Genomic DNA, 15,824 nt, shown 5'->3' with positions numbered 1-15,824 from the left:
AATCACAACTTTTTCCTTTTTTAAAAAAAAAAATAGTTTACCACTTCACAAGTGTCTAAACCATTGCCAACACTTTTCACAAAAGTTTAAACACTTTTGGCTGATTGACATGGCGCGCTCTGATTAATCGGTTTTTTAGTTTGCCACTCCAAAGTGTTTAACCACTCCTTACACCCTTAGTGGTAGACTCGGGTTACGTTGAGAGTGGGATTGATTATATTGGTCAATTAAAAAAAAATAATACAATAATAAATTTTCCTACTCCTCTCTTCCACGATACCAAACATTATTCCTGATTCCTCCATCTCCAAGTTACCGCTCCCGACCAAGATATCCAACTTCATTTTCTACTGTAAACCCTAACCCTAGCCCTAGATCCAATTCTCTTCGATCTCCAACCAATTCGCTTCATCAAACCCTAACTCTCCACCATCTACCAGCTTCATGACCCCCACACCATGAACAACAACCTTTCACCTCAATCACCCTTCACCACCACCGATCACACCTTCTCCCCTCCGCCTTCCCCCTCCGGCGACGAAATCACTGAACAAACATGGTACGGCAACATCCAGTACCTCCTCAACATCTCCGCCATCGGCACCATCACCTGCCTCCTCATCTTCCTCTTCGTCAAGCTCCGCAGCGACCACCGCCGCATGCCCGGCCCCACCGCCATCGTTTCAAAGCTTCTCGCCGTCTGGCACGCCACCGGCCGCGAGATCGCCCGCCACTGCGGCGCAGATGCTGCTCAATTTCTTCTAATTGAAGGAGGTAGTTTTGTACTTGTTGTTTTGATTGCGGTTATTTCTGTTACTGTTTTGTTACCATTGAATTTGTATGGTGGAAGTGTGGCTATGGTGGATCAGTTTTCCATGACTACTATTAGTCATATCGGTAAAGGTTCGAAGCTGCTTTGGATTCATTTTGTGTTTGTTGTGTTTGTGGTTGTGTTGGTGCATTATGGGATTAATGAGATTGAAGGGAGGTTGAGGATAACTAGGTTTAGAGATGGGTATGGGAACCCTAGTGATCCGAGTAGTGCGAATTCCTCGGCTGTGTTTAGTTTAATGATACAAGGGATTCCGAAAAGTATAGGGCCCGAACGGGATGCGTTAGTGGAGTATATTCGGGATAAGTATCCGGGGAAGGTTTATAAGGTTGTTATTCCGATGGATTTATGTGCGTTGGATGATTTGGTTACGGATTTGGTTAAGGTTAGGGAGGATGTTACGAAGCTGGTTAAGAAGATGGAATCGCGTGCGTTGGTTTATGAGGATATGAATTATGGGATTTTGGTTGATTTTCATGAAGGGTTTCACGGAAAGTTGCTTGCATTATGGCAGGGGTTGAAGGATTTGTGGAGGCGAGTTAAGGAGGAGTTAGGGTTTTCGGATGATGAAAAGTTGAGACGGTTGCAAGAGCGTAGAGCTGATTTGGAAATGGAAATGGCGGCTTATAAGGACGGAAGAGCGAAGGGTGCTGGAGTTGCGTTTGTGGTGTTTAAAGATGTTTACACTGCGAATAAAGCGCTTCAAGATTTTCGTAACGAGAAGAAGAAACGGATAGGGAAGTTCTTCTCGGTAATGGAGTTGCAGCTTCAGAGGAACCATTGGAAAGTTGAAAGGGCGCCGTTAGCTACTGATATTTATTGGAACCATGTAGGATCAACAAAATTATCGTTGAAGCTTAGAAGAGTGTTTGTGAACACATGCCTGTTGTTACTGCTTCTGTTTTGTAGTTCTCCGCTTGCTGTAATTAGTGCTCTCCAGAGTGCGGGGAGGATAATTAACGCAGAAGCGATGGATAACGCTCAATCATGGTTAACGTGGCTACAAAGCTCAAGCTGGTTAGCAACTATAATATTCCAGTTTCTCCCCAATGTTCTTATTTTTGTAAGCATGTATATAATCGTTCCTTCGGCTCTTTCGTATCTTTCAAAGTTCGAACGACACTTGACGGTTTCCGGTGAGCAAAGGGCTGCGCTTTTGAAGATGGTATGCTTCTTTCTGGTAAACTTAATTCTTTTAAGGGGCATGGTTGAATCATCGCTAGAAAGTGCAATCTTGAAAATGGGTAGGTGTTATTTGGACGGTGAAGATTGTAAAAGAATCGAACAATACATGAGTGCTTCTTTCTTGTCAAGATCATGCCTTTCATCTGTGGCGTTTCTCATCACAAGCACGTTTTTAGGGATTTCTTTCGATTTGTTGGCACCGATACCATGGATCAAGAAAAAGCTTAAGAAGTTTAGAAAAAACGATATGCTGCAACTTGTACCCGAACGAGAAGAGTATGCTCTTGAAGAGAATCAAGAAACCGAAGGCCTCGAGAGACCACTAATCTCTGCAGATAACTCTGATTTACATGAACAAGATCTTTCTGAATACCCCATTAGCTGGACCTCACCCGTGCCCAAACAAGCGTTTGACTTTGCACAATATTACGCGTTCAATCTGACAATATTTGCGTTGACTTTGATTTATTCGTCATTCTCCCCACTTATCGTCCCTGTGGGTGCAATCTATTTCGGGTATAGGTATGTGGTTGACAAGTACAATTTTTTATTCGTGTACAGAGTGCGGGGGTTTCCAGCTGGAAACGATGGGCGGTTAATGGATACGGTGTTGTTGATTATGAGGATATGTGTTGATTTGTTCTTGGTCGCGATGACTCTTTTCTTTTCGGTGAGAGGGGATTCCACGAAGCTGCAAGCGATATTGACGGTTGCGGTGTTAGTAGTTTATAAGCTTTTGCCTTGTGAGAATGATGGGTTTCAACCAGCATTATTGCAGAGCATACAAAGTGTTGAGAATGTTGTAGATGGGCCTGTGGATTATGAGGTTTTATCTGAACCAAAGTTTGAATGGGATACATATTATTCATGAATCTTGATTTCTTCTTCAATTCTAGAACTGAGATGTACAGATATATTTGCTTGTGTATCAGAAGCTTCTTTACTTTTGTGTTCTAGTAATGCAGTAAAACCTTTTTTTTCTTCTCAATAAACTTAATTACTTAAGCAAACTGTTTTTTTTTCCTGTTTGGAATGTCAGTTTAATAAACTTAATTACTTAAGTAAACTGTTTTTTTTTTTTTTTTTTTTTTTTTTTTTCTGTTTGGAATGTCAGTTTTTTCTGTTTTTATCTAAAACTGACTCACTTCGACCCAAACCCGTTAGGGTTATAACCCGTTGAAACGTAACCCCAGCTGAACGTGTGTTGGTACAAACCTATTTTAACCCGAACCCATTTTTAACCGTCACGAGACCGAATGACCCATTTTGCCAGAAGAGGTGAGGAAAAGCTGGACCAGCGGGTGGGGTGTATTGTTAAAAAAAGCTTTCACATCAAGGCTTTTTGACACATGTTAAAATATAAGTTAGGTACTTAGGTGGGACTTATTTCTATACTGTATTAAAAACTATTTTTACTTTTATTTTAAAATCCTTTAATACTTAAGAAGAAATTATATGCAAAACTAATTAAAATCAGATTACAATAAAATCACTTCTGATTTAAATTGTGAAACTCATGAAACTACTTAGATTTATCATGTTTGTTAAAATCTAGGAAAATACTTAAATACAGAGTAGAAGTAAAATTGATATAATACTGTATACCAACTTAAATTGGGCTACTAGATTTTATATTTTAGTATTTTACGATTCCATTGAGGGCATGTTTGGCTAAGCTTTTTGAATCAACTTATTGACTTATTAGCTTTTTAAAAAGTTATAAGCTTAAGATGATGTTTGGCAATGAGCTTGTATGTAAGAGGAAAAATGACTTTTTCAAAAAGTCACTCCATACTAACTTTTCTAAAAAACCAATAAGTTGTTTCAAAAAGCTCAGCCAAACATGCCCTTAGAATTATTCATGTGGGCAATTTGGTTAGACACGTGCCGGTGACATGGAAAGGAACCTTAAGTAGCCAGTTGCCCGTGACTTACCCACTGTGAAAACCAAGAAGATTACAGGGAGTCTAGGGCTGTAAACGAACCGAACGAACAAGAACAAGACCTTGTTCATGTTCGTTCGTTAAGGAAATAAATGTGTTCACAAACACCTACCGAACGAGATGTTATATTCGTGTTCGTTCATTAAGGAAATGAGCGTGTTCGCGCGAATGGTTCACGAACACAAATAAATTTGGCGAACATGACGAAGGATAAAGGTAGATGGCCCAGAGAGTATCACTGGAACTTGAACCCCTTATTGTGGAATAGAGGTCAATCGTATTCGCCGATGTAAATAATGAGAAACGAAAGGGAAATGGTGTATAAACAATGTGAAAGAGGGTTTCCTAGTTTAATTGTTATGGTAATAAAATAAAGGCAAATTGGAAATAAATAATCCCAACTCACTGTTATTGACCAATAATAATCTCAACTCATTTAATCACCAATAATAATCTGAACTATTCACTTTTGTTTGTAAAATACTCCCACGTTAAAAAAACACTAACTAGGTTAAAATATTGCTGATGTGGCTTAACATGTGTGGACTGACGTGGCTGGTTAACATCTTACCTGTGTATAAAATGATTATCAGCCTTATTTGCACACAGAATCGACTGAATTTGCCCAATTTGTAGAATTATGGTTTTGAAGGAGAGTGTGATTGTGTGTGCAAATGAGGCTGATAATCATTTTATACACAGGTAAGATGTTAACCAGCCACGTCAGTCCACACATGTTAAGCCACATCAGCAATATTTTAACCTAGTTAGTGTTTTTTGTAACGTGGGAGTATTTTACAAACAAAAGTGAATAGTTCGGATTATTATTAGTGATTAAATGAGTTGCGATTATTATTGGCCAATAATAGTGAGTTGGGATTATTTATTTCCAATTTGCCTAAAATAAATAAAAGTTTAATAATATAAAAAGTATAGATAAAATATATGAAAGTACAAAAAAATAATAATTAAAACACAAACATACGAACATAAACGAACTCATATGAACGAATGTTCACGAACATATTACCGAACGTTCACGAACACAATCGAACGAACGAGACCTCTATTCATGTTCGTTCATTTAACTAATCGAACGCAATTTCTTGTTCATGTTCGTTCGTTTATTAAACGAACTAACATAAACGAACTTTCCGCCGAACGGTTCACGAACTGTTCGCTGAATATTCGATTCGTTTACTGCCCTAAGAGAGTCTGTTGTGGAGGGTGGTATGATTTTGTTCTTATTATTTCTTGCACCTTCATAATTACTTATTATGCCACTTTCCCCGTCTTTGTTTAGTATTGATGTTATTGTATTTTTTTAATTTTTCTTGTATGTTCGTTCATGTTATCGAGTTTCTTGTTAGTTGACTTTCTTTCTTAAAATAAAATTCTTTTGCCGTTCAAAAATAAAAGAATAACTTATCAAACATGAAGTAATTGTAATATTCCATTTCCATTACAAAGTTTTTTCATTTCCATTAGAAAGTTTTTTCATGTTGTTAAGAAACAAGGATCTAAACAACCCTTTATGAAACACAGAAACTCAACGAATAAAGGAACAACTGAACAAGAAATCAGGAACCTTTATACAGTTCTCACACACAGATCATCAACACGATGATCTGTACTCTCTGATTTATACTACGATTGACGATCTTAACACAAGATCACATGAACAGAACAAACCCTAAGAGAGAATGAAAGAAGACGAGTCAAAGATGATTCTGAAACTGTGAAGTTGTTATATCTCTATACAGTACACCTCCAGTTGTATATACAGCCACCGACATCAAATAGACTTTTAAGCCCAACAGTCTTTAAGCCCATACGTAGAGAGTCTTCAAGCGCAACCGGAGTCTTCAAGCCCAACTTCTAACCGAAGTCTCCAAGCCCAAAGTTGTATACCTCAAACGAAACAAACAAAAAACAATTATTCAGTAAAAAATATAATAAAATGATAATAAAAGTGTATGAGAATATTATTTATTATTTCAACACCCCCCCTCACTTTTATTACTAAACACATCAAATAGATTAAGCCAACTACAAACCAGATTGTGTTAATTTATTAATAACCCCTTAGTAAAGATGTCTGCAACTTGTCGATCAGTTTTCACCCCAAGAGGTTTTATACAACAAGATTGAATTTTTTACCTTAAGAAAATCAGATCCAGTTCGAAATGCTTAGTTCTGTCATGAAAAATCGGATTTCCTGCAATCGAAATCGCTGCACTATTATCACAAAACAACGACACAGGCAACTTAACAAAAACATTCAACTCGCTTAACAAGTTTATAAGCCACATAACTTCACATGTCGCAGTACACATGGCTCGGTACTCAGCTTCAGCTGTGGACCGAGATATCGTTGACTGCTTTTTACTTTTCCAAGTAATTAAAGATGCACCCAGAAATACACAATACCCAGTTACAGACTTCCTAGACATCAAACATTTACCCCAATCGGAATCAGCAAAAACAGACAACTCAGGATCAGAATTTTTAGCCAACTAAACACCTTTACCAGGCGAACCTTTAAGATACCTCAATACCCTCATGGCTAACAAAAAATGTGCACGAGTTGGTTTATGCATGAACTGACTCAAAACATGCACAGAATACGCTATGTCTGGTCGTGTGTGCCACAAATAAATCAGTCTACCAACTAAACGCTGATATCCAGTAACATTAACAAAATTATTACTTTCTTTTTCACATAAAGCATTCACAACATGATTTTGTTCAATAAGATTATTCACTGGCTTACAACCAGGCATACCATAATCAGCCAATAACTCTAAACAATACTTTCTTTGCGAAAGACAAAAACCACCATTAACATTCAACACTTCAATGCCTAAAAAATACTTCAGGATGCCTAAATCTTTAATCCTAAACTTGGTTTGTATACATTGTTTAACATTCATAATTTCTTGTTCATTATTACCAGTCACAAGAATATCATCAACATATACTAATAACACAATAAACACAGAGTTTGAAGATTTAATAAACATCGAATGATCACACTTGCTTTGAATAAATCCTAATTCAAGCAGGACACTAACAAGTTTAGCATTCCACATACGTGGTGCTTGTTTCAAGCCATACTACGACTTATTCAATTTACAAACTCTAGAATCACTTTTATTAAAGTAACCCTCTGGCAGTTTCATGTACACGTCCTCAATTAAGTCACCATTATTAACATCTAATTGATAAACCGACCAATCATTATTAACAGCCAATGCTAACACAGTTCTAACAGTTACCATTTTAACAACAGGTGAAAAAGTTTCGTCAAAGTCAATTCCTTCCCTTTGACTATAACCCTTAGCAACTAATCTTGCTTTATATCTTTCAACCTCTCCTGTTGATTTATATTTTATCTTATAAATCCATCTACACCCAATTGGTTTTCTACCAACTGGTAATTCAACCAAATCCCAAGTTTTATTCCTGTTTAAAGCCTCCATTTCTTCATTCATGGCATTTATCCAATTTGGATCATTACATGCCTCAAAATAATGTTTAGGCTCTACACATTTATTAAGAACAGACACAAAACAGAAATTTTCATGAGAAAGATGTGAGTAATTAACAACCTTTTCTAATCCATATTTAACTTTTCTCTCTATTATAAAATCATCCAGTTTTCTAGGTAACACAGAACTTCTGGTTGACCTTCGAACACTAGTTGAAGGAACATTAGAAGTATTCATTCCCTCAGACAGGTTATCTACTTCATTATCTAGATGTTCATGCTCAGCCCTAGTAAGACTAGGTTCTGCCCCACTAGGTTGCTGAGTCTCAGCTTGTCCTATAGTAGCATCAGATACCTGACCTGATTGCTGAGACCCATGAACACTAGACTCTAAGTTCTGATTAACCTCTACTTCATCATAGGGACTACCTGAACCTTCAAACTGTTTGGATGTACTTTGTTCATAAAGATCAAAAAAATTTAAAGAATTAACATCTTTGTTAGTTTCGTTTAAATCTTTAACTTCTTTAAAAGGAAACACTGTTTCATAGAATCTGACGTCTCGTGAAAAAAAATGTCCTTTTTTTCTAAATCCCACAATTTATATCCTTTTTTCTCATTTGAGTAACCAATAAGCACACACTTATTGGCATGACTACTAAATTTATCATGACTGTTCAAAACTGTACTAAAACACAAGCATCCAAACACTCTAAGGTGACTTAAAACAGGTTTAAATCCATGAACCAACTCATAAGGAGACTTACCACTAAGCACAGACGATGGAGTCCTGTTAATTAAGTATGCAACAGTTAGTATACACTCAGACCAGAAAGTTAAAGGTAAATTACTTTGAAATAGCAATGCCCTAGCCACATTTAACAAATGTCTATGTTTTCGTTCCATAACACCATTCTGTTGTGGACTGTAAACACAGGTTATTTGATGTAATATCCCATTTTTAATATAAACTCTTTAAACTGATTATTTATAAACTCAGTCCCATTATCAGTTCTAAACACTTTTATGGATTTCTCAAATTGCGTATGAATCATTTTGACAAAATGCAAGACATTTAGAAACACCTCATCCTTATGTTTCATTAAATAAACCCAAACAGACCTAGTAAAGTCATCAACTATAGTTAAAAAATACCTACAACCTTCTTTACTTTTCACTTTATATAGACCCCAAACATCTAAATGAACAACATCACCCAAATTTTTTGTTTTGTGATCATTAATTGGAAAAGGTTCACGATGTTGTTTGGATTTATGACACACTTCACAAGGATGACTTTTATCCACCTGTTTTAAATCTAATTCATCTTTCAAAACTTTTAACACAATTTCAGATGGGTGCCCCAACCTTGCATGCGAAAGACTACTCACATCAACACTACTATGACTAAGACAAGCAATCACAAAGGACTCACCACAAAAATACAAACCATCATGTTGTTTACCAGTCACCAGAATTTTCTTTGTTACAGAATCCTAAAGATAACAAGTACTTTCATTAAACACAACAGTTATTTTACTATCTTTAGCTAACTTATGCACAGACATTAAATTGACAGAGTAATCAGGTACAACGAACACATCATACAAAGTGACATCATTAGTTAATCTAATATCTCCTATTTTAGTGACTAATGCACTAGTTCCATTCGGATGAGATACTTTAATATTAAATTCTGAAACATCAATTTGATTTATTAAATTCTTGTCACTCATGACCATATGCTGATTAGCACCTGAATCACATATCCATCCCATATCTTTTAAACTAGCCTTCAAGTTAGCAAAACACGTGGAGTGCTATCTACCTGCCTTAGCAATATAGTACTATAGTTTGGACTCAGCACCCGTTCATACGGGGGTTGTTAAGGACAATTACTTGCATGGATTACGGTGGTAATCATGTATTGCGAACCGTCTCGGACGGTCAACCCGCAGTCGTTGGTACCGATGGTCCCATGTCGATAATTAACATGCTTCGTTTTCCTCTGTGTACGTGCCTGGTTATGCGTAAACTATTCGAACTTTATATGCTATTATCAAACTTGTGTGCTCACCTTTACATTTTATGTATTGACTTTATTTTAACGTATGTGACAGGTGCTTAAGTTGCTAGGATGCTTAGGCGCGTGGTGATGAAATCGAGGCTAGGGAGTCTAGAAATAATAAACAATTGTCTGTAATAATAATTGAATCTGAGTTGTCGGAACGGAATTATTTGCCTAGTTGCTTTCTATGATAACTTGTTTATTTATTTAGGATACGGTATGGGACGTATCATTTAACTGAATTTGTAATAATAGTTTTTGTGGAAACTTCTGGACAATCTGTTTCGCTCAGTGCCGCGCCCCGATGATTCCGCCATCGGTTAGGGTGTGACAGATTGGTATCAGAGCCATAACTATAGGGAATTAGGCTAGACACGACCTAGTCCGGGTCGCTGTCTTAGAGACCTAGACTATAGTTAGGAACCAACCGACCAAGCCTATATGCCTCATTATTCTTGCTTTGCACTACATCATCTGACGCCGAACGAGTAATTTGGTCAAGATTAGGTGTGAAAGCTTCAAAACCCTCGACTAAATTATCTGTTCCGGCTGCAATTTACTCACAAAAGAGGAGATTATTCATCGGGAATAGGTGTGGAAACCGCAATCTCTCGACCGAATATTCTGCTCAACCTTCTTTATTTTATTAAAAACAAGGAAGAAATTGCTAAGCCAAGGGGTGAAACCCTGACCTTGGCAGTTTGTTGTGGACTTTATTTATCTCACCAAGGCATTCGACGGACTCCAACGACCTGAACTCACAAGTATGACCTAGGGAACGCGTGTGGAATGCCCAAGAATCGAGGCAGAAACACGACCTCTAGAGTCGAAAGTGATGACAAGTCTACTGTGAATAGTCGAGTTGCCTAGGGTAGTCGATGTCTAGTAGCCGCAGACAATCTATCTCTCGATTTTATGTGTTTCGAATTTGACGAGTCATCGAGTACATTCGTTGATTTTTGTGTGTTTGTGTGTGCTTTCCCTGTTTTTGTGTTTTTATTTTGGGATATTATTCGATTTTGCTATCATTTCAATCGACACACACGACTCGCAATTGCTGTTCTATCTCAATTCGATATCCCGTTGTCGCAAATCTAGACAATATCATGATGTGTTATGCTATACGACTAAGTTGGGCTATACTATACGATGCTATACGAAATACTATTCGAACGACTCGCGAGCTTTGAATGATAGGATCTTGAGGCAGTCAGAATGCTATATGTGCTCATAGGGAAATTACGTGACATTACTTGCTTCTGTGATTAAATGGTTACGTGCTATCGTGTTTATGTGACTCTATGCTTATGTGCTTCTGTGCTTACGTGCATCTGTGGTTTTGTGCATATGTGTTTACGTGATATGTGTTTCAACGTGATTCTAAGCTTTAGATAGTAGTAGACGTGTGAGGTGAGATTCGATTTCGTTGTGTTGAGTCTCGTGACGATGTCTAATGCAGACCATGTCGTCGTCCGGACACCGAACCCCACTTACTCGCCAAGAAAAGAGAGACCGATGTCTTGCTGCTATCATCTCCAAGCAAGTGGCGAAAGCCGTGAGTGAGGTGTATGAAAATGCCAGCAAAACGTCAGAAGAATCCCGAGCTGAAAACCCTAAGGATTCAAGCAAGGCTGCTTTCAGCTTCAAGCAGTTCAAAGCGTGCGGACCGAAAGAGTTCACTGGCGAAGATGGTCCTACAGCCATGTTTCACTGGTTCGACTCAGTCAAAGTCACTCTGCGCCAGAGCGGATGTCCTAAACATCTTCGCACTCTCAATGCTACAGGCGTCTTCCAGTCCCGTGCTCTAGACTGGTGGACGGCCGAACGAAACAAGCGCGGAAATGATGCAGCTTACGAGCTAACATGGGAGGAGTTGAAGGCAATTATGATCGACGAATTCTGCCCTCCTCATGAACGCCAAAAGCTGGAGGACGAATTCTAGGGAATCAAGCAGAAGGATGGAGACAACGCTGCTCTCACTGCTCGCTTCAAGCAGCTTAGCATCATCTGTCATGATCAAGTCAAAACCTCAGATCAAGCCATCAAGAAGTACATTCGAGCCCTACCCGACTGTGTAGCCGACTTTGTTCACGCCGCCAAGCCAGCAACGATCGAAGAAACCTACCTGCTAGCCGCTGAGATTAACGACAAGCGAGTGAAGTCTGGTTTCTGGGATAAGCAAACCAAGTCTCTGCACCAAGCCACTGCAGCACCCACCGACTCATCTGCTCAATCCTCCAAGTCATCAAGAAGGAAGAAGAAGAAGAACAACAACAGCTCCAGCAACAAGAGTTGTGCTGCCGCGACAAACGCCACTCCTCTACAAGCTGTACCAGCTCAACAACAGCAGCACCCTCGCTCAGCTCCAGTGATCAATGCACCGCCAGCAAAGCGTGCATACACAGGCCCTCACCCACTCTGCCCGACATGCTCTTATCACCATCCAGTGGGTCTAGCTTGTCGTTTTTGCGCTCACTGCAACCTGTATGGTCATTTCACTGCGAACTGTCACTATGGTCCCCGTCAAGCTCCAGTTCAAGCCACTGTCAACCAAGCCCTACTCCCCGCCCCTCAAGGCCAACAAGCAGCTCCAGCACCTGCAGTCAATGCTCGAGTCTGCTTTGCATGTGGTGACCCTAACCACTTTGCAAACAGGTGCCCGAACAAGGTGGTTAAACAAGAGCCCCAGCAGCAGCAACCACAACAGCAGCCTCAGCAACAGCAGCAAGCAGCCCATGCCCGAACCTTCAACATCAACGCCCGCCAGGCTCAGGCGGATAACAACGTGGTTAATGGTACGTTCCTTGTGAATGGTATTTATGCATCATGTTTGTTTGATACTGGAGCCGATAACTGCTTTGTGTCGTTTGAATTCGAGAAGCTCCTTAGTCGTAAGTGCTCCTATCTGTCCTCGTCATTCGAAGTCGAAGTCGCTACGGGAAGAACTATTGCCGTTAACTCTGTACTCCGTGATTGTACTCTCGAGCTCAACAATCACATCTTCCCAATCGACCTTATTCCAATGCAACTTGGAAGCTTTGACATCATAATAGGCATGGACTTTCTTCGTGAAAACCATGCTGAAGTTGTGTGCTTCGAAAAGATGATTCGATTCTCGCTCGCGAATGGTGATCTATTGTGTGTGTACGGTGAAACGACATCGAAAGGTCTCAAGCTCATGTCTTGTATTCAAGCCAGCAAGTATCTCCGCAAGGAATACCGAGCCTTCTTGGCCAACATTGTAGTAGCGGAGAAGGAAAAGAAAAAGAAAGTTGAAGTTAAAGATGTTCCAATGGTTCATGAATTTCCTCAGGTGTTCCCTGACGATCTTCCCGGACTACCACCAAGTCGTGATATCGACTTCCGCATCGACCTCATTCCTGGAGCTAACCCCGTTGCTAGAGCCCCTTACCGACTCGCACCCTCCGAAATGAGGGAACTCTCGAACCAACTCCAGGAATTACTCGAAAAAGGCTTTATTCGCCCGAGCACCTCTCCTTGGGGCGCGCCAGTCCTTTTTGTCAAAAAGAAGGATGGATCGTTCCGGATGTGCATCGACTATCGGGAATTGAATAAGCTAACCATCAAGAACCGATACCCCTTACCCCGAATTGACGACTTGTTTGATCAGCTACAAGGTGCAGCATGCTTCTCTAAAATCGATCTGCGTTCTGGATATATTCAGCTACGGATTCAAGAGGAAGACATTCCTAAAACCGCTTTCCGAACCCGTTATGGCCATTACGAATTTGTAGTTATGACCTTTGGTCTAACCAACGCACCCGCGGTTTTTCTGGACTTGATGAATCGTGTGTGTAAGCCTTATCTTGACCGTTTCGTCATCGTGTTCATCGACGATGTCCTGATTTATTCCAAATCGAAAGCCGAACACGCGCAACATCTACGTTTGGTTCTCGAGTCACTTCAGGGGAACCAACTCTATGCCAAGTTCTCCAAGTGCGAATTCTGGTTGGAGGAGGTTCAATTTCTGGGTCACATAGTGAATAGTCGGGGTATCCATGTCGATCCTGCGAAGATTGAAGCTGTCAAAAGCTGGATTACGCCTAAGAACCCATCAGAAGTTCGTTCTTTTCTCGGACTAGCGGGCTATTATCGACGATTCATTGAAGGATTCTCCAAGATCGTTGTGCCGCTTACCGCTCTTACTCATAAGGACAAGCCTTTTGTGTGGGAAACGCACAAGAGACTGCCTTCCAAACCCTCAAGCATATGCTGTGCAACGCTCCAATTCTTACGCTGCCCGACGGAAGCGACAACTTCATTGTCTACTGTGATGCTTCTAACCTTGGTCTCGGCTGTGTTCTCATGCAGCGAGACAAGGTTATAGCCTACATATCTCGTCAGCTCAAGATCCACGAGAAGAACTATACAACCCATGACCTCGAGCTAGGCGCGGTTGTCTTTGCATTAAAGATTTGGCGACACTACCTGTATGGAACTAGGTGTACAATCTACACTGATCACAGGAGTTTACAACACATCTTTAATCAGAGAGAGCTTAATATGCGTCAACGCCGATGGGTAGAACTTCTCAACGATTACGACTGTGAGATTCGTTATCACCCAGGCAAGGCGAATGTGGTTGCTGACGCACTCAGCAGAAAGAGTTACATGCTCAGTATCCGAAACACCCAAGCCCAGCACAACCTCGAAACCCTTATTCGTGAAGCTCAACATGCTTGCTTTAACGAGCGTACATTGAAGAAAGAGAGAATCTATCACGATGGAGCTCAGTTAGTAAGCAAATCAGACGGGATATTCTATTATCTGGACCGAATTTGGATCCCTAAGTGAACCGATTTGCGAAAGATTATCATGAACGAAGCCCACAAATCCCGGTATTCTATTCATCCCGGCGCAGACAAGATGTACCAGGATCTTCGTTATAAGTACTGGTGGCCGAGCATGAAAAGGGATATCGCTCTTTACGTTGGAAGCTGCTTAACTTGTGCAAGAGTCAAGGCTGAACATCAAAGACCTTCTGGCTTACTCGAACAACCGCCGATACCTATATGGAAGTGGGAGAGTATGGCTATGGATTTCATAACAAAACTTCCACCCACGCCATCAGGTCACGACAATATTTGGGTCATAGTCGATCGTCTAACGAAATCAGCCCACTTTTTGCCGATACGAGAAGACTACAAGGTGGAACGACTAGCCCAAATCTACACCGACGAGATCATTCGTAATCATGGTACACCGCGTGACATCATTTCAGATCGTGACGCTCGGTTCACTTCGCGATTGTGGGAAACGTTTCAAGCGGCCCTTGGTACGTCGCTTAATCTGATTACTGCATTCCATCCTCAAACCGACAGACAGACTGAAAGAATGATCCGTACTCTTGAAGACATGCTCCGAGTGTGCGTCATAGATTTTGGTGGTAGTTGGAACAAACACCTGCCATTGGTGGAATTCTCGTACAATAACAGCTATCATGCCAGCATTCAAATGGCACCTTTCGAGGCTTTGTATGGTAGAAGATGTCGATCGCCTATTATGTGGCACGAGATCGGTCACTCGCAACTAACCGGTCCCGAGATTCTACAAGAAACGACTAACAAAATCCACCAGATTAGAGACAACTTGGTGAAAGCTCGGAACAGACAGAAAAGTTACGCCGATAAAAGACGCAAGCCCCTTGAATTTGAAGTTGGTGACTTCGTACTCCTAAAGGTATCACCTTGGAAGGGTGTAGTCCGATTCGGCAAGAAAGGGAAACTCGCGCCTCGATATGTTGGACCTTTTAGGATTCTGGAAAGAATCGGAAAAGTCGCCTATAGACTCGAACTACCGGAGGAACTCAGTAACGTCCACCCGACTTTCCACGTCTCTAACCTCTGAAAATGCCTTGCTGATCATGATCTAATCGTACCACTCGACGATCTTCAGGTCAAAGAAACGTTACACTTTGTGGAAAAGCCTGTCGAAATCATGGATCGCCAAACCAAGCAACTCAGGCGCTCTCGCATCCCGATCGTGAAGGTCCGATGGGAAGGCAAACGAGGCGCTGAGTTCACTTGGGAACTCGAAAGCGACATGAAGGCCAAGTACCCGCAGTTGTTTAAATAAATAGATCTGAAGCAACAAATTGGTAAATCACGGCGTTGTGTAGCCTTCGAGCCTAATTTCGGGACGAAATTCCCTAAACAAGGGGAGGCTGTAACACCCCGTGTTTTCGAATGTCAAGGTCAAAGTCAAGTCCAAGTCAACTTTGACCTCTTTGACTGTTAAGGTTCTTTTACTTTTGTATTATGTGGGGTAAGTGTTGTATAAATGAAA

The 15,824-nt window shown here is 40.5% G+C and overlaps 1 protein-coding gene across 1 annotated transcript; it reads left to right on the top strand.

The window, feature by feature from the left end:
* Positions 1–269: 269 nt before the first annotated feature.
* LOC110909029 (CSC1-like protein At4g35870) lies at positions 270–3,009 on the top strand. The gene is made up of 2 exons (XM_022154038.2): positions 270–397; positions 428–3,009. The coding sequence occupies exon 2, from the start codon at positions 459–461 to the stop codon at positions 2,886–2,888; it is 2,430 nt and encodes an 809-aa protein (XP_022009730.1). The 5' UTR covers positions 270–397; positions 428–458; the 3' UTR covers positions 2,889–3,009.
* Positions 3,010–15,824: the final 12,815 nt, after the last annotated feature.

This window comes from Helianthus annuus, chromosome 14 (assembly GCF_002127325.2).
Source record: "Helianthus annuus cultivar XRQ/B chromosome 14, HanXRQr2.0-SUNRISE, whole genome shotgun sequence".
NCBI lineage: Eukaryota > Viridiplantae > Streptophyta > Magnoliopsida > Asterales > Asteraceae > Helianthus > Helianthus annuus.
This window is presented reverse-complemented; position numbering and strand designations above follow the sequence as displayed.

Coding starts and splice junctions, on each gene's coding strand:
- LOC110909029 (XM_022154038.2), top strand. CDS start 459: ATGAACAACAACCTTTCACCTCAATCACCCTTCACCACCACCGATCAC.